We start from the raw sequence: 19,709 nt of genomic DNA, 5'->3' as shown, positions 1-19,709 counted from the left end.
CTTTCGATCGATATATAAGCTTGAGCTAGGAAAGATTAATATCATAATATTGTGCGACTCTTTTCATTATCAATTTTTTTTCGAGATACGTCTTTGCACAGATACTCATAGGCTTAGACACTGAATCAAGACCACTCATTAAATCAAGAAAATTAAAATAATCATAATCTTTTTACTAATAATATCAGACCAATTTCAAGAAAATTGTATTGCAGGATGAACCAATTACCAGAGTTAACGTAAAGTTGAAATTTGTCTGTGACACTATTCCTCCGTCTATGGGGATACCAACATTGGTTTAATCTTTACAAACTTTGCACTCCTATGTAACCTTGATATGTAACTAACAGTGTCAGTAATAATTTTACTTTTTAGTAACACCTACTTTTTTCAGGTGAGTTTCCAGTCGGAGGTTTATTCCGTGAGTTTTTGTAATTAATTCATTCATAGATGTTGCTACCCAATGCTCTACTAACTTACACAAAGAGCCAAATATCCAAACCTGTGCTATATCATTGCCTCCTCATCAGTAGCGACATCTATTTGCATTTAATGTTCTTATATTTGTATTTAATGTATTTTGAACGCTGTTTATTGTTTGTCGTCGTAGTGTCTGCTGTCTACTGTCTGTCTACTGTCTGTTACACTGCTGATCTGATTTCCTATTGATGATATTATTGGACTGAAAATATACCGGATGAAGAATGTCAAAATTTTCGTTTTCTGTTTCTGGCAAAACTGATAACAGGATAATTGAGGTAAAGTATTGATAAATATATGATAATAACGATAAGACTAATGCACAAACCTTCGTATTCCACTACCAAATGTTGGCACTTATTTTTTCGCGATTTTCTAAAACTGGATCATCTTCATGGCACAAATTTCCAAGAATTGTTTCCTAAAAAGTCTAGAGATTTATTATATGGTTTAACAGTTATTAATGAGGAAAACAACACGCATATTTAGTGTTTTAGACAGGAACTAAACGGATTTCAGTTGATAGTTCAACTTAAAGTCTTTATTGGTGTTTAATGTCGTGAAATATTGTAAAGTCGTCAAAGATCCAGACCCTTCCACCAAAGATGACCGACAGAGGATAAGAACCCAACAAGCAAAGAGGACAAGCAACATTGTTAACTGACTTAGCTTACAACCCTATAGCAGCTATACTGAGTATAGCTATTATAGGTCAGCTATTGCAGAGAATTAGTCATTATATTCGAACATTTTTCTGTAATGGGCCCTAAATTAAGAACACAATGCTGCATTATTTTGATGGCACAAACATTTACTCAAAAGTTCATCTTTAGTCCCTAACAGCCTAATACACTACAATACTACGTTGCTTTCAGGCGAGCCTGACTAGCTGCAATAATCGCTTTTAGAAGTCCACTTTTGCAGCCTTGCACGGGCACAAATGACATTAAGCATTAGAAACCTTTAAACTTTTAAAGACCTTTAAATGATTCGGAAGGCTCCCACGAGTGAACGACCAATTGCAGCTTGACGTTCAGGAAGTATCACTTTTAAGTGAGTTCTCCCAATCTCCTTGTCATTCTGAACAGTTGTGAAGACAAGGCACTGTAAATTATTACTTTCTTTAAACTTATCAAGACTTGACTGCCGTTGTCGTTCTTCTCAAATTCCGTTCTCTTCGATTATCGGTCTTCTTTTTTTGATAGCAGTTGCTCTGTTTTGTATTCCAACGTTTTGCTGTATTTATAGGCTCGTTTACTTCATGGACAAACTTGTGGTCCAATAAATACACGGATTTATTTCATTATACAGCAAAACCTCGTTGTGCTTATCCCTTTCCCGAATTTGTGGCCCGTTTTTGGAATTTATCAGAGCTAATACCTCATTTGGTGGTGTCGTGGGGACTGTAAATAGGCACAATACGTGCATATAAGGATATAATGACACATATAACATTAACATGTTATATGGGAGGCTACAGATCCTGGAATTAGCTCTTTAAACTGGATGTTTTTCTATGCCGTGTTTTAGCCTAGTATACTCTATAGAGTATTCCAAAAAGAAGTACCCTTGTGTACAACTATTTTCTTATGAAGCCTAGGCTTATAATAAATAGCCCAGGCTTAATTAATAGCACACACTCCAAACCTCCATTGTATTACTATCATCAGGTTCGTTAGTATCGCTTTTGTATCGCAGGTTCGCAAGAATGCATGTAAATTTAATTTATCAACAACAGTAGCACATGTTACATGAGCAGGCGGAGATCAGGTCGAGCCGTTCTCTCATGGTGAGAAGCCAATAATACCGAGCTAACACGGGACCTCATCAGCTTAATCCATCAGTCCGTGATCCCCGCGTTTAGTGCTTACGATTAGTATAAGTGATATTGAGCTGCACTTCATAATATCGCATCAAATCGTCTCAGCTATCTGCCGTAAACCAGCACGGCTTGTTATAATGCTTGGCTGGGTGATCCTGACAGTGCACATGTGCCGTTTAGTACTACACAATGAGAGCTGCTATAATAAAGCTTGAATATTGTAATGATAATGCTGGCCTGTATTTTAGGGTTGGTTATAAGAGCACGAGATTAGGCTCTATTGCACGGCTTAACGAGATTGCATATCGCGGGTGTTTAGCTCTGCTGGTCGTTGTAGCGAGGGTTTGTAAATGTTATGATCGTGATTCAGTGTTGTGAGTGGTACAATAAGAGAGCTAAATTCGGCAGTGTTTTCAGGATCTCTCGGTTTTTAAATGGTTTGTTCTGTAATTGATTGCTGCGTAGCAAGGTGTAAAGATGTGTACGCTATTTTTCTATTTTAATGAACTTGATGGATGTTGCTTTTCCTGCATCCCCTATCTACAGTACACAGTTCCCTAATTTGTGTCCGAAGCTCCTGCTCACAGTACACAGTTCCGTAATTTGTTTCCTAAGTTCCTGCTCACAGTACACAGTTCCCTAATTTGTTTCCTAAGTTCCTTCTCACAGTACACAGTTCTCTAATTTGTTTCCTAAGTTCCTTCTCACAGTACACAGTTCCCTAATTTGTTTCATAAGTTCATTCTCACAGTAGTCAGTACACAGTTCTCTAATTTGTTTCCTAAGTTCCTGCTCACAGTACACAGTCCCCTAATTTGTTTCCTAAGCTCCTGCTCACAGTACACAGTTCCCTAATTTGTTTCCTAAGTTCCTTCTCACAGTACACAGTTCCCTAATTTGCTTCTTAAGTTCCTTCTCACAGTACACAGTTCCGTAATTTGTGTCCTAAGTTCATTCTCGCAGTACACAGTTCCCTAATTTGTTTCCTAAGTTCCTGCTCACAGTACACAGTTCCCTAATTTTTTTCCTAAGTTCCTTCTCACAGTACACAGTTCCCTAATTTGTTTCCTAAGTTCCTTCTCGCAGTACACAGTTCTCTAATTTGTGTCCTAAGTTCATTCTCACAGTACACAGTTCCCTAATTTGTTTCCTAAGTTCCTTCTCACAGTACACAGTTCTCTAATTTGTGTCCTAAGCTCCTTCTCACAATACACAGTTCCGTAATTTGTTTCCTAAGTTCCTTCTCGCAGTACACAGTTCCCTAATTTGTTTCCTAAGTTCCTTCTCGCAGTACACAGTTCTCTAATTTGTGTCCTAAGTTCCTTCTCACAGTACACAGTTCTCTAATTTGTTTCCTAAGTTCCTGCTCACAGTACACAGTTCCCTAATTTGTTTCATAAGCTCCTTCTCACAATACACAGTTCCCTAATTTGTTTCCTAAGTTCATTCTCACAGTACACAGTTCCCTAATTTGTTTCATAAGTTTCTTCTCACAGTACACAGTTCCCTAATTTGTTTCCTAAGTTCCTGCTCACAGTACACAGTTCCCTAATTTGTTTCCTAAGTTCCTGCTCCCAGTTAATGATAGTCGGTACCCCTACTGCTTACTAAATGTACCCGGGGAGCGTTACTGCGTGAATTACCGCACACCTGGCCCTTAAATAACCAACATTTCTCACATTCGAGTATCTGTTTTACTTCGCTTTTAATGTCATGTCTGTGGCACCAGTCACTGGTCAGTTTTCAGCATGTTATTTGATCCAGTTCCGCGAGGATAATACCGTTTAAATCAGAACCATTGTTCCATCAGAAGCAATTTTCACCTGATGTTCGAGTTCCCTTTATTCTAGTCAGTCGGCCATTAATCCATTTGTTGAAGAGAAGTAAAATATTCCAACTTATTAGAATAGACTAAGCGATCAGTAAACGCCCGACCAATAACCCGGCTTATCTCCCAAGGAACAATGGTGGTTGACTCGTCGAAGTTTTCTTTTTAATCAAAATTTTGAAGATAACCACATTATCATTTACAGACTGTTCTCCACATCCTTCGTTCATTTTCTAATTCCCACAAATAATTTTTGTTATTTCATTATAGTGTAATGGAAGGCTTATTTTATTAACAAATACTTTTCAAATTGACAAATGAAAAAGCAAAAGTCAGTTCACTTTTGTTAGGTCATTCATGTGCGGTACCTAAATTTGTTTTTTTGCTTTTGATATACGTTTGAAGTAGCAGAGCGATAGTCCGTCAATAAGGCTCTTAAAGGGTGACAACTCAGCACCTATAATATCAGGCCCAGCTCACCGACCAAACATAAGTAGTCTCCTACAGCTCTTTGAGCCATTTCTTTGAACGAGCGGCCGCCGACAGTATCTGTATGGAGAATTCAGATATCACTTATCCGAATGCAGTGTAGTATGTACATTGGGTGATTGCCCGCAGGTGTTCTTATGACGGCATGATGGTTTGTAGTGTACAGAACGTGTGTCACCTACTCCGCCCCCCCCTGTCTTACTCTACTTACTATCAGGATATGATTTCTTAGATTTCAGCTGCTTTCTCGTTACGATCGATTCTGATATTAGCCGTTGTTAGCTTTAAAGACTGAAGAGCTGTCTGGCAGTGTTAAATGAGGGTTTCGTCTTAGATATTAGCACGTTTTTATTTTTCTCGGAGCTACATTGCTTGTGACAGCCAGCAGCTGCCAGCTAATAGATGCTGCTCACGTGTTCAAGAAACGTAGGGCCACTTAAATGTTTACCAGAAAAACTATTTGTCCAATAACTGGTCTTGTTAAATTGATGGTTTCCTTGCTAATTCAGTTTGATGGTAAGTTTAACTTTGAAAATATCAAAACTCAACGCCACACATATTCTGGTCTAAGTCTTATGCGCATTAAGGTATCTTTATAACTAAACAAATTTCTCTTCACAGCTTATTCGGCTTCATTAATCAAGGCAGTGTAAGCTAGATCAAGGTACCGGCCTCTCATGTCATTACGTCCATGCGTCTTCACACTTCCGTCCAGGATTGGTGGACGACACAGCCAGTGTATCTAATGTTTCTCAGATTAAACTTGTCCGCATTGGCGCATTCTTGATAAACCATATGGAGCTATGAAACTATGCAGGACTATGTTGATCGTTGAGCAACGACTATTTAATCGAAAATTCGGGGATCTAAATGAGTTTGACCGTACATAACATCAAGACGGCTGATTGAGCAAAAGGTTGCTACAAGGAATATGTTTTCGCATACAGATGATATATGTGGTGTAAGGGCGTCATGACTGTTGTCCGATTGTCGGTTCGCCTATAATTTACCGAGCCGAATACCTGAAGATTGACATTTACTGTACGATAAATAACGTGATTGCCCAATGCTCAGGCTATATAGGAATGCCCAAATACAAAGAAGGTGATTTCATTTGACGTATTTGAGATGCCAATCGTTCAATACACGTTTCAAATTTCATTGACGTATTTTTTCCAATTAGTCGTCTAGGCTGAAGTGCTGTTATTTATTGTGTACGAACCATGTTGTTTATAAGAGCTCTTTCTTTCACTGGGAGACTTTGGGACCGGAAACTGATCCGGCCCTCAAAGAGGGGTCAGATCACATCACCAATTAGTGACGTATAATTGGTGATGTGATCCATGGATTGAATTTAATTGACATAGAAATGGGTTAGATCTGGGGTAGAGTTCACATGTCAATTCTATAAATCATAGCTGTACATTAAGAAGTAAACATGATCTGACTGCTCGACACGTAGATCACATAAGGGACAGGAGTTCTTGCTAAAGGGGGGGGGGGGGGGGGGGGGGGGGGGGTTCTCGTATCAAGAGATGGTTGCGTTTTTAGCTTTTGTTCTGGAATCATTTATATTCAATCCATGGATCACATCACTAATTATACGCCACAAGCTTCAAGCTTGCATGTTAATTACTTGATGACGTATATGGTGGATCATATCACTCCGGCCCCAAAGTCTGGCAGCCTGGAAGTCTGGCAGTCTGGAATCATTTATATTCAATCCATGGATCACATCACTAATTATACGCCACAAGCTTCAAGCTTGCATGTTAATTACTTGATGACGTATATGGTGGATCATATCACTCCGGCCCCAAAGTCTGGCAGCCCTTTCTTTAATCTGCTTTTAGGATGGGGCTCCCCACTGGGCCACTGGGGATGGAGGTAGTTTGAACTTTAAATGTGGTGGTTGTTTTTGCTCTACTATTTACCTTAGTCAACTTGAACTTTACATTTTATGCAGGTTACATTAATCTAGAACAAATCTAGTATTGGTAATGTTCCCAATATGGCCTCTAGTTGGCATCATTCCCCTCGCCTGACTACTAAAAGTAATGTCATATTCTCAACTCCATCCTAAGCCGGTTATAGCTAATAGATTTTATTTTTGACCCGTTACGCCGAGCTGCGTGCTTTGTTTGTCAACATAGCATCTCATCAACTCCATCGTCTCTATTGGTCATTTCTAATGAATGAGTTATCGTACGACTACTATAGATAAAAGTGTTTCGACAAATCACGGGGGACTCTGCTTGGCTACGGAATAGTCTCCACGTTGCTCGGTATTCCCCCTAATCACGTGACACGTGCACAGTATGATTACCCAACGTTCCACTGGGGCAAGTATTAATATTGCAGCTGCAGGAGCTGGTCACGTGGGTTGGTCGCTCCATACCTCCACAGTCCACACCCAACAAGGAGTATAGTCTTCACTATATGATAAGCCAGAGTGGTGCAACCTTGTGTGGCCCATTTTCCGTTATAGGTGACATTTTTTTATATAATTTGTAAATTTGGGATTAGAGAGCCGCTGTGAAACGGGCAATTGTCTGCTAAAAATAAAGCGTATTTATAATGAATTGAACATCAATGAGGTTTTGCCGCATTTATGTCCTCTCAAGAATTCCTCTTTTCTTAGGAATTAATTTTCTTCACAGCAATTGTGTGAAATCTTGATAATTTATTATGCACCGAGATTATTGGCTCATCCCTATAAAGGTTCGCTATTTCGGGTATTATTATTATTCAGGGCGGTGAGATAAGATGTAATGATCGGCTTGTTCACCTCACATTTAAGTAGCCTTGCTAGTTATACAGCGTCCCCTAACTAGTAACTAGTGCCGCAAATACCGGTTCCATTTTAACTTACTTAATTAATTATACTTAAATTTGCATTTCTTACATCTAAAGCCTCAAGCTGTGTTGCTATCATAGTGCTACCGCAGTGCGTCGGGATGATATTTCGTACATCGACAAAATCTTTTAAAGTTCTAATTAAATTTATTAAGGAAAGGTAAATGGCATTGATTAAAAATCCGTACTAAACCTGTCCACTGAGTCAGTTTTACAGCGTAACCTGAGTGCCTGGAATTTACCGAGACCACTTGCAATGACTGACTGACTGGCAGCAACGGTAAAGAATCTCCAGCTCCACATTTCCTTCCTTCCCCTCTGTTCATGTTATGTGATTGAGACTAATATACTAGCTTAACTCTGAGTGGAGTCCACCCAACTCCGGTCTGACAGCCGACCCAGCACCAACTTGTGCTTTCTATTTTATGCTTTTACACAATATGAGCTAAATGGTCAACAGGTTGTAAGACAATTCTTCCTCAATTCTTTAAGATTATAATTCTCTAGATGCTCCGGGGATGTCTGAGATAAATCTTCATAGATCTCAACTTGAAAGATTATATTTTCCAGATATCCCAGTCGTTTCCATCAGAGGTCTGATGTTCCTTAAACTCAGCAAGTTGAAAAGCTCATGTTTTTGTGCTCATGACTCCCCGAAAGGTCTACGATAATTTCTAATCGACTCCATCTGCATTTTTGGAATGTTTTGCGTTCAAGTTATGCGTCTCTGTAAACCCATTTTTAATACTGTACTCCGATATATCCTCTTAGTTTTCTCTTCCACCTCAAGTTTGTCCTGCACTGTTGACTCGGTGGTCGGTCACTCAGCGGCCATGTGGTGTATTTTATTTATATTATGATAATGTAAGAATCTGTCAATATTGGATGAGATGTTGCCGTCTGTACATCAGCGCTCTTAGCACCACCCCGTGAATATAAAGCTGTGCACTATTAGTAGTGAATATATAATCAGAGGAGTGCCGGTCACAGTACTCAATGCTTTCAATTTCGTAACGCTACCAGTTTTAAAGCATACAGCGATATAATCTCTCAGGTTGGTGGAACCTTTATTAGTTTAGTGTAGCATAATGATCTAGTTCCGGTAAAAAACGAGCACGCCCAAGAACAAATAGCCATTAGCCAGAATAGCTTGTACAATAGTATAACTTTCTCTCAAATTATACCATTTTTGAGACCTTAGCCTTTTCGGGTACCATTCACTCCGCTCTCGAGACTTGTTATAATTTCGCTGGACAGTTTACTTTATGGTGTTCGACGAATGATTTTCGTTTTATCAACGTACCGCTATGATAGGTTTTGTCAATAGTTAGGACGTTTATCGTTCAGCTATTCCTGCATCATGGTTAAGAGTCTGCTGGTCATTGGGAATTGTCTAAACCTGACTGTGGGTCTTGGTCATATGTGGCGTTTGTCCGTATAAATGCCGTTATGTTAAGTATTTGGCTTGAGCCGCAGATAGAGAGAGAGAGAGAGAGATTTAACATACTTATTTTAGTACATTATATGTCTTTTACATTGTCTGACGAAGTTAATATGGATCGTTTACCTACTTTTAGCAGTTGTGTCCTGTCCACACTTTGAGGACCAACTTTCTCAGTCATCGACAGTTCAGCTGACATTTGATTTTTCAAAGTCCGATTAACTCCTGATCGGGGTGACGTGCTGGTATACTCTGCAATTTGGGATATGTCGCATAACGTTGCATAACGTCACCTGCAACCATTTAATTTACGTTAAGTCACCCTCACTCCAAGCTGGGTCGATGACCCCTTATTGATTGTCTTGCGTAGCACCGTTACCTTGTTTTGTCGTACATAGTCTCATGAGTCATGATGCCTCAATCTTAAGTCAATCTTATACGCAGACTGCAAAATTTTATCTGTTCTACAAAAAGAACAATTTCTCATATCACTTCTGATTTCGAAATTGTTGACGTCACCTTACAACAATACAACAATTCAGGGAAGGGTTGAAATTTGTCAATGTCTTACAGAATTGTCTTTATATTTATGAGGACTGAAGAGTGCGTGTCGGATTAAGCTAGATAATTTGTCCAGATAAAATTGCGTTACCTCACTCTCTTCGAGCACTAATTTAGTAAACCTCGTCCACCATTGATTTTTCATTCTTCTTTTAGTTTTACCTATCTGCGTGCTTTGGATCTCAGTCGTGGATCTAAGTTTTGGATCTAAGTTTTTGATCTAAGTTTTTGATCTAAGTTTTAGCTGTAAGTTTTGGTTGTAAGTTTTGGGTTTACGTTTTGGGTTTAAGTTTTGGGTTTAAGTTTTGGGTTTAAGTTTAATTGGGTTGTAAGTTGGTATCGGCTGGTATGTGGAGTGACTACCACTATCTGGTAGGCAGTTCAGAGGAACGCGTGATATTCGGACCACTAAGCCCCGTCCTTACTCAATATCAGGTATATATACGTCAGCTGCTTCTTCTGTCCCCTTAAATAAGGTTTTTGTCGTGATTGTGTTTTACAGTAGCTAGCTCAGGCTTGCTCGAAGCATTTGGTATTTTAGGGGGAACGTGTGAAGAAAATGACAGTTTCCGCACAACAAATTAGGCTGTTTTTGGTGGTACTGGTAGTTATAGGAGATCATGTTTAATCCTATTTCATTATAGATTGTGTCAAAACTCAAAACGTTTCTCTGAAAGGCGTGGCCAACAAGTTATTGAGTTTAATGACAGCCATTTTTGTAGCCCCTACTATCGATATTCTTATTTTATGGCTGATGCGGTCACCATCCTAATGCCAAGCGTAGTTCATTTGTAATTTAATTGATTTCTGGTCCCTATCGTGTTTGGATGAGATGAAGGCAGATTGCTAATATAGAACATTTCAATATTTTATATGTAACTCCCATTGGCTCAATAGATCTTGGCTCCCTGTGCCAAAGACGTCTACTTATGCGGATCGAGAAAGCTAAAATTAAAAGTTGTAATGTTTGAGGCAAACGCAATGGGTTGACGTATATAGATTAAAGAATTTATAAATTTATTTACTTTCTTAAGCAAACTTTACTCCACGTACATTTATCGTACAACTTGGGCAAGTCTCCTCAATGGATTAACAGGCCTTAGGAATTCTCAATCGAACATTTCTTCCATTTGACAGATGATAATAACTCGTCCCTCTTCTGACAGAATATATTACCACCCACTGCAGTGATGAGTGAGAGCAATTCGTATAACTCGACCGGCAGCTGCAGATAATGAATTTATTAATTAACGAAATTATCAGTAATTACTGTCAGCTCAGGACCGATTGTGTGTGCATGATAATTCATATCGCTTGGTGGGCTATTATCGGCTGATTTCATTTTCCTCTCCCTCGTATGGCAATCTATTAAAAGTTGAGTTATCAATATGCAATTGCAAATTGAAATATTGTATGGAAATTCTTTTCCGACAATTATGGTTGATATATTTTAATAATGTATTTCAATAACAGATATTAATACTCGTTCGTCTGGTAGAGCCTTTCCCGAGTTTTAAACAATTTGTAAATCTGCAATTTTCGAAAATTTCAAATTCCGTAACAATCGTCACAGCGTAGAAAATCCTCATATTCATTATTCATATACAGAAATTGCACGAATATTTTGGTTGTTATCAAATCTGTGATTGCGTTGGTCTTTAATAACTCGCATTCCGTGTCAGAATGTGTTGTTCCCCGAACTTGTCCTCCCAGAGTTAGAGACCCCCAGCCCTCACTGATCTCCACCCTCGCCAGCAACTAGGAAATTTAAACTTCTGCTGATGGTCGGACATAAGTCATGATAGAATGGGGATTTGCAGCTCTCACAAGGTCTCCGTCTCGGTGACGCAGTTCCAGAAGACAAACCTGGTCCGGGTTATGAAGAAGAAGACAGCGGTGGCTCCTGCCTCTGATGGTCAGAGCAGCCCGCTCAACGTGGTCTGGGCGCCTAATAATGGGTCCGTCCCGGACAGCAATGCTTCAATCCGGACAAGGTGTCCTCACTTGAAAATGTTAGTGTTCAAACGCTCTCAATGGATATAAGGAACCCTATGTTGTGGTTTCTTTTGCAATGATCAGAACAATTCATTGTCAAAATTTACAGTCCAGATTGTGTGGTGTTGGTGAAGTTCCTCAAATTTTTAAATTCACGATAATGGTACCAAATTTTCATGAATCATTAACATCAAACATTATTAAATTACAATCCTCTCGATGTTTTGTAGTCTTTTTACAATATTTATTGACAACCTTACCATACGTGTTTAACAACCTTGGGTTCTGTTCGTGTGATGTTGGTTTGTGTTGTTATTTTAGTCAAGGAGTGTCAGTTTTTATTGCATCTTGATCTGATAGAGATCAAAAATTTGTTATAAGGCCACATGGATAAATAAATTGAAGATTTGCTATCCAATTAACTATTAAGTGCATAATGTTTAAACAAGTTTTTAAAACAAGTTTCATTTCAGGTGAGTACCCGTTTAAATAAGATATCAGTGGTCAACTGTGAGTACCAGTTTAACATTATATTACAAATCTATAATTAGTGATAATAAATTTTATAATATATATATATATTATATATACTGTGTATATACTGTATATACTTCCACATTCCACAACCGCCATCCAGTATAACCTGGTATTTCTCTTACAAAGGATTTGTCAAAAGTGTCGACTGTTATTTCGACTGTTAATAATTTCGTCTAGTGCTGCTCACTTTCTATGTGACTAATAAAAGATCATTCTAATTTGTAACCTTGCCAAAGCCTTTTTGCCGATATTCGTCCCAAATATTTCGCGAATGGAGCCAGCCTAACGTTATTATTCTTGATATTCCATTATCGGTTATGCTTACCCATAATAACTTACCTTAACCTTTTATCTTGTCGTTACCAAGTCATTATAATCTATTGTATCTTTACAAATAAGAAATATATGTACTATATATATAATCGATTATCATCAATCGCCATCAATATCATTATCAATGGCCCATTATGACGTCAGCAGATAAAGCACATAAAAGAACAGTAGGGTTTCAATAGTTTCATGTCACAGATCTTCATCACATCATGTGTCCAGCTGTATGTTGTTAGTGGGGCTGGATGCTAAAATGTTAAAGAAATGACAAATGTTCAGTTGTTCACGGCATATTTTACCTTGTTTGCAGCGCGTTATTTTTTTAAAAGAATTGTTTAATTTTGAACGTTGAAACGCTTATAAAAAAACTTTTTTTTACTATCCTTTAAAACCGTTTATATCCTCTGAAATTATGTTAAGATTATTAAAGAGTCTACCACGGCCAATGCCCACAAATACCACAAAAAAGCATAAAATGTTAGGTATTTGTGGCATAAATACCTACCAATTCGTCCACACGCGGGGAATTGAATTGATTAGCTGTATCCCGCCTATTTGGTTATTAATGATTGATCATAGCCGATCTAACTGTGTAATTGACTTGGTAATTATAATTGGATGGTAATCACTATGCATGATCCTACTGACTGGTGAGCAGGTGAGTGGTGATACACCGCTTGGTTTCTGATCTTGGTAGTGGATTACTGGTATCCAGCCGGCTTGATCGTCGTGGTGATCATGTGTCGCTGTGCGCGGCGTTGTAGTCGTACACGTGCACTTCCGGCGGTGCGCTGTCGTAATTGACATTCATCCAAGAATATCTGAATAGTAACACCCAGAAAGTTGATACCACCTGGTCATTAATTTGTTTAATAAACTGCCTTTAACTTCACTCACTAAAAGTCCACCACATCTTGTAATCAACACATTGATAGATGGCATATGAAGTTGCGCGCATCACGAGGGTATTAATATAATACTCAATTAGTTGTGGCTGCATTACTCCCATGTTCTCTAATGACCTGTACCACATTTACAAATTGAAACCCCTGCTGTCCAGCCCCCACACAATGGCTTGTATTTAACGGTGTATGGACTCAATAATCTCGTGCTCCTTGCAGGGCCTGCATTAGTATTTATTCGCCATTCAATAAAATAAGTTGTTTGCTATACTTTTTCTAACATTAGATCCTTAAATTGCGCTATATGCTTTTTGTTTGATCTTTATGCTGTTATACGTCATGCGAGCGATGATTTGGATTCAAGAATAGTATAATGTCATACCTGATCATTGATTTAAATTTTGAAACTCGCATCTCTACTCATCAGTCTTACAAATCATCAGTTTATTTTGCTTATACGCTATCATGACTTCTTGACTATAGAGTTTGACTCTGTTCCAAAAACTACTATTGTATTGGATGCTATTCTACAAGTATTGTTTATTCTCTCGGTACAAATAAGTAGGTAAACTACTATCCTAGAGGAGAAGCCGGTGTCCCTTTTCATCGACATTGCTCTTTCTCGACCGTTGTTGTAGTCATAGAAACTGACGTTGCCAAAACAAAGAGAAAGTCACGTGTGCAAGTCACGTGTCCAAGTCATGACTGTTACGTAATTTATCTACTTAACGTCAGCAGCACCTGGATACAGCCATTAGAAGGAGAGTTCTGGTACGGATCATTGTTCAACGACCTTGATTGGAGTAGCTCTGTAGCCTTTAAAGTTAATTGCTTTGTTTCGGAGTCGTGCCAAGTCTGGGCCTTAGTTGCGGACACTTTTCTTCAACAAGTGATTAATGACAACCACCTTGTTAAGTTAGTTGTTGCTTTATTGGTTTTACGAAATTTTACAATTTACAGTATAAGAATATAATATACCGTTAGATTGGGAGTGTCAACTTTAGCCAGTGAAATGGAACTTGGTCAGATCTCTGTAGTATGAAGTCTCTAGACCTACGTGTCTAGTGTGTCAGTTTCCTCCATGACATACGTCTCTATTTAGTTAAACGACAATTGTATATAAGGATAACTTGAATACTGAATAGTGTAATAGCTTCATTGCTTATAAAATATTCATGTAACGATGCGTAGGACAACCAAAGTAGATTAAAAGCGAAAAAATTTTGTTACTATGAACAATGTCTCTGACTCTACGACTGTTCATTATAGCATCCGTTTAATCGGCCAATTGGACTGTAATTGGACCACTAATATCTTAATTTGCAGACGCCGAACGACCTTGGAAGGCCAGCTATGGTTCAGCAAGATCATTTAACATTGCATTATGCTTCTATCTGGATCCATGTGGTTTGACTTTAGTATTTTGACTTAGTCGAGGCACAAGCTCTAGTTTCGAACGTTGCCGTATTGAAAATGAAAGTTTTAAAGTCTATGTCCACGTTTAAGAGATTCCTCCTGAAAGAGACCAATTTCCAGCCAAGTCAGGTAAAAACCCTTTAGTTTTCAAATTCAGCACAGTTTTAGACTTAACTCTATAAACTTACCGGTGAACTCTGTTCAATTTTCATTCTTATGCAGAATTTACTGTTTAAGTGTTCCCTCGATTTTCTCAGATCATGTTAATACCAATGGACTCAAAAGTAATAGATCTTAAAACTTGTAATACTTATATTGATAAAATCTTAGTCGCCAAGTGCTAAGAATCAGTGTTCCTGACTCACAATAGAGGCACAATTTTTCTGCGGTAAAAGAAGGCAGATATTTACTATTAGATGGCAAATGCCTTCACAGTCAATTGAGCAATGAGCAGGGGACTAACCAAGCATAACAAAGGCATTATATTACCGTAGTGTGATTATAGGATCTCGTGGAGGCGCCACCATCAACCTCTGTCTTGTGTGTAATATCCTGCTATATGAGCTATCACGTGACACGTGATATTCGGCATAGTTAGAGTCAATAAAACAACCTCAACCATGAGATGGGTGTCAGCTAGCTCGTGCAATTATAGTTATTACGAATCTCATCGAGCCGTCAATAATAGCTATTCAGGTGATTCTCACTTTCTTTCAATCGAACTGATAGATGTCCGGTATTGTTGCTGGCTTGCACAATGCACATATCTATCTTAACACTGTTCACTTTTGAGTTTTAGCTGCGTTGGTGATCAGACCGGTCTCTCACTTGCTGAGAAATGTCAAGTACTGGTGATAAAACTTCACTCACTAACCCCAACACTGGAATGAGCAGCACAGATCCTCAAAGTGATCCAACATCCCGCGCAACAACACTTGAAAGGAGGAACTCGTCACCCCAAACCAAAAGTGAAATGAGCATCTTATCACCCAGCGAGATATCCTATACTTCCTTACGAAAAGACTCACTGTCCTTTAGAGTCGGATCTAGAAGTTCCAGTAAAGACTCCTTTTACTCTGATACACTCTATGAGATAGCCCCGGTAAGCAAGCCATGTTATCATCAGGATAAATTTCCTAACATCCAAATTTCCAGGTTGAAATTAGGAAAATACCTTCGTATTTTCTACTATACTAACATTTAGTATCGCGTACGTCATCTGGTTCTCCAAACCAGATGATATTTTTAATTTTAGGAATAGCGATATTGAACGTCCCCAGTCTTTCTCGCTGGCAATGCTCCAACTAGTATTAAATTAACAATATGGGCCATATGTTTTACAGTAATCTTTCTCACAGCCACGGCTTTCGTCCGTGTTTACTGTTTATTCATGATCTCTGTGATTTTCCTGGTGTCTGTGCAACAGGTGGTACAGTAATTCAAGAAAGGAACCACGTTATCAGCCGGACGTACAACCACAACTCCAACTGAACAAAGCCACAATCTTGTGTTATATTATAACTTGGGAATATTATAAATCTAGAAACTGCTACGCTTTGTTCGGTAATCTTATTAGTCAGCATAGAAACTTCATGCAACTTCTTCCATCCTGCCACCCTAACACCCGTATTACCACTCCCCCGCTTTCAATGTGATATTATACCATCAATCTTGAATTATTATCTCATCCAACGATCAATAAAATATTCTAGAGAAGTGCTCCCTGTTTGCTAATTTTGGAAAACTGGAGGCCGGTTGTAAGCCTGGGGCTAAATCAGCCGTTACAGCTACCCCTCCCAGTCTCACGTGAATTGGCTTTTCTTATCATCAGTGCGGCGGGTTGATTCTATTGGAACATCAATGAATTATTACAGTTAGATTTGACAAGGTTTATTAACGGCGGTGTATGAACCGGTTCAGTCACGCTCTGCAAAATTATTGTCAATAAAATCACTCCAATATTCGCGAAGTAGAGTTTACCGACCAGATTATGTCCTCCATTGGTCACTCAGTCACTGTAACTTAATTGACACGGTCTGGACACCGCCCCTGGCTCTATTAAACAATCAATATTGGCTACAACAAAACAGCTATTATTACACATGTTCATAATTATTTGACTTACCCTGTTCGCTAATTTGTATTTCAGTGCTTTGCTTACATGTGACACGTAGCAACTACCATCACAAAGTTTTTATTGTTATTCGTTAAAGTTATTTTTATATTATAACATCCCATGCATTATAGAACCTATGATAGAGGTTCTAGGCATGGGATACTAAAATAATAATTCCACAAAAGTCTTTCCCTAGAAATAAAACTCAAGATCAAAACATAGCTGTAACTTCCGCCAGCATCTTTGAAGAGCGGGCGTAATTGTAATCAGGTTAACTAATTTTGGCTAATTTCACAGATGTACCGCTATCAAATCTTTTATGTTTACAATTTCTAAGCTGCGGTAACGGTAAATAAGTACAATGCATTATAGCCGGCAGTTACGGTAACAGCCCTGTAACAGCAATTTTTGTCTGCAGGAATGTAAAAAAGCAAAGTGAAAATAAGTAGCTTCCCTCACATTGACAATTGACATTCCAGTTGGTGATAGTGTCAATGTGAGGGAGGCTACTTAATTTAACTTTGCTTTGGTACATTCCTGTATAAAAAATAAATTTTCAAATCGTGTGTAAAAATGTCGAACATTTTGTGTCCAATTTGCCCGCCATTTTTGCCACTCGTGCCTACCTAAGTGGTCAGTACCTTGATTTCTTTAGTACCCCACTCGATCAACAAGGTAGCCACATTCCCGGTCCCTGTCTAATTCACCTATACTAACAATTAACTGGCAGACTAATCAGATTGGTCTGAATCGTATGAATTAATTAATTATAGATCAAGACAGCTATATAGGCCCCAGCCGCCAAGCATTGAGTGTGTACTATCAGAGGATGCCCAAATAGGGGCCCTTTAGCAACCTTCTTCTTGGTGGATGTTACGTTTTCTTGTCTCTGTAGGTTAAAATGCTTCTTTGTCAGGGCTGGTGAGTGAGATGTTTGTGGGCTTTGTATGTGCAATGAGTGTCTTTTGTCGTTGCAATGACACTTCAGTTCACACGAGAGGGCCGAGGATAGCCACTTTTGAAAGAATGAGTACATATTATCTATTTCTATTCTGGTGCCTAAAAAATAAAGAGTTACCCACCCAGACCTGGTGGAGTAAGATTATCATTAAATGAAGATAGGAGACTGTCCCATACCTGTCCCACCGATCATTTGCCATTTGCCGGACATTTACTGAATGTTGTCCTCTCAGCGGCTTAGAAATTTGTCAGGAACACAAAAAGTGATTCTTCAAGTCCAGATTTCAGTACTAAGTAAGAATAGTTAGATGTGAGGTATATAGTGAATATACTATATATTATATACAAGCTTATATGAACACAGAAGTAAGCCGGTTACTGGAATATACACTGAATAAATACAGTCTTTTCTTTCAGTCGCGTTTAAAATTGGAGTCTAAGTCGTACCATATTTAAGATATGACTATCAGGGGGCATCAAATATTTTCTGACTGGTCCAGTCTGATTTTGACGTGCAGAAAGAGGATCAGGACGCTAAATTCAGTGCTTTTTGTCAAAGTTACACGACATCATCTCCAACATGCCGATGTGACACGGTCACGTGCTCCACTACACTGACTCTACTTAACTAATCCGACATTTCAGTATGCTGATTTGCTGAATTATTTGCATCATAACTTCTAACTCTTATATATTCGCTCCTAAATCAATGAAAATGGAAGGTTAAAGTCTCAAATTTCTGGGCGTTCAATTTTATCCGACAATTTATTAAGGGAAGGATTTGTATGGCCTACGTTTGATCGTTCTAAAGTATGTCAATGTCATAATTCTGACCTTTCTAGATGAAAAATTGACTCAAATTCTAAATTTGTAAATATTGTTGTTATTGATTCCCTCGAAATTCATTCTTATGAAAAATAGAGAAAGTTTCCTTCGCAACATCTAAATTTGGAAATTTTACTTCGCAACGATCTAAATTTGAACTTTTGTTACGTAAATGCCGACACTCACATTTCTAATGGGCTCCTGTACACGTACCTCCTTTTAAATACGTAAAAATACGTAAGCATCATTTGTACTACGTATGTGTCTGCCCCATATGTTAGTAATAACTATGAGCTCTTTCTGCTCTCCATAATATAGCCGCATTGTGTCTACGTACAACAGCCCTCGAAACATGTGCGTAATTGTGACCGAATGATATTTGTTTTTTCCTTGCCATGCTTTTAGCTCACCAGAGCCCTTTAAATGCTTACATTGGCTTGTCCACTGTCCATTAAGTGTGTCTGTATTCTCACCATGGCTCTTAAGATCTCGCTGCTGCTTTCTCTGGTCCGTTATAACCAGGTCCGCTCTTACTTCTAGATTGCAAGCTCAACGATTGATAACTTGTAGTTTGCCGGCCGTTTTGTGCTGACTTTGTTGTTGTATATTCAGTTCCGTAATTTGAATAATTATCACGAATTCAAAAGTATTTATTGATTTTTTTCATGGTTATGTATAGCGTTGAGTGTTGACCCAGCCGAGAGAGAACTTGAACGATATGGCCTGTGTGAAGAACCTCGCTAATTTTGGCCGGAGGTCTACGTACAGTGGAGCACTGGGAGTCAGGAGGCCAAACCTGGAACTCGACCGGGAATCTAAACAGGTAAAAATCAGTTAAAGTGAGCGTGTGACGCTGAGGGTTCCAGCTCGTTCAATCACAGAACTGTTTACAGATGGGTATTGGGTAGTCTATCTTAGAATTAAATCTCTACAGATGGGCTGTTGGAGTATTGGGGTTTAAGAAATTAGTATACCCTAGCTCGTTACTTGTTACTGTTTGTTAATGACATGCATTAATCGGTAAGGAGTAATAACAATAACGTAATGAGGAGTAATGTAAGGAGTAATAATAATGTTTGAGGATTATTGTGCGCCGTCAAATAAATATCTGTAGATAAAAGGCTGTTCAGACACCATCTCACTATTCTCTC

At 38.6% G+C, this 19,709-nt stretch overlaps 1 protein-coding gene across 3 annotated transcripts in view; it reads left to right on the top strand.

The window, feature by feature from the left end:
* The window catches only part of LOC134815072 (cGMP-inhibited 3',5'-cyclic phosphodiesterase 3A-like), a 51,803-nt gene that overhangs the window by 10,595 nt on the left and 21,499 nt on the right, over positions 1 to 19,709 (top strand). Inside the window, exon 1 of one of the 3 annotated variants that reach the window (XM_063823536.1) lies at positions 19,236 to 19,381. The exons of the other annotated variants lie outside the window; for them this stretch is intronic. Coding sequence (XP_063679606.1) covers positions 19,277 to 19,381 — 105 coding nt within the window. The 5' untranslated portion in view covers positions 19,236 to 19,276. Of the gene's footprint in view, positions 1 to 19,235; positions 19,382 to 19,709 lie in introns of those variants that run through there. 3 annotated transcript variants of the gene reach the window in all.

The sequence above is a fragment of the Bolinopsis microptera genome, chromosome 5, assembly GCF_026151205.1.
Source record: "Bolinopsis microptera isolate Bmic1 chromosome 5, MBARI_Bmic_1.0, whole genome shotgun sequence".
Lineage (NCBI taxonomy): Eukaryota > Metazoa > Ctenophora > Tentaculata > Lobata > Bolinopsidae > Bolinopsis > Bolinopsis microptera.
Note: the sequence above shows the minus strand (reverse complement) of the source record. Positions and strands in the feature narration are given on the sequence as shown.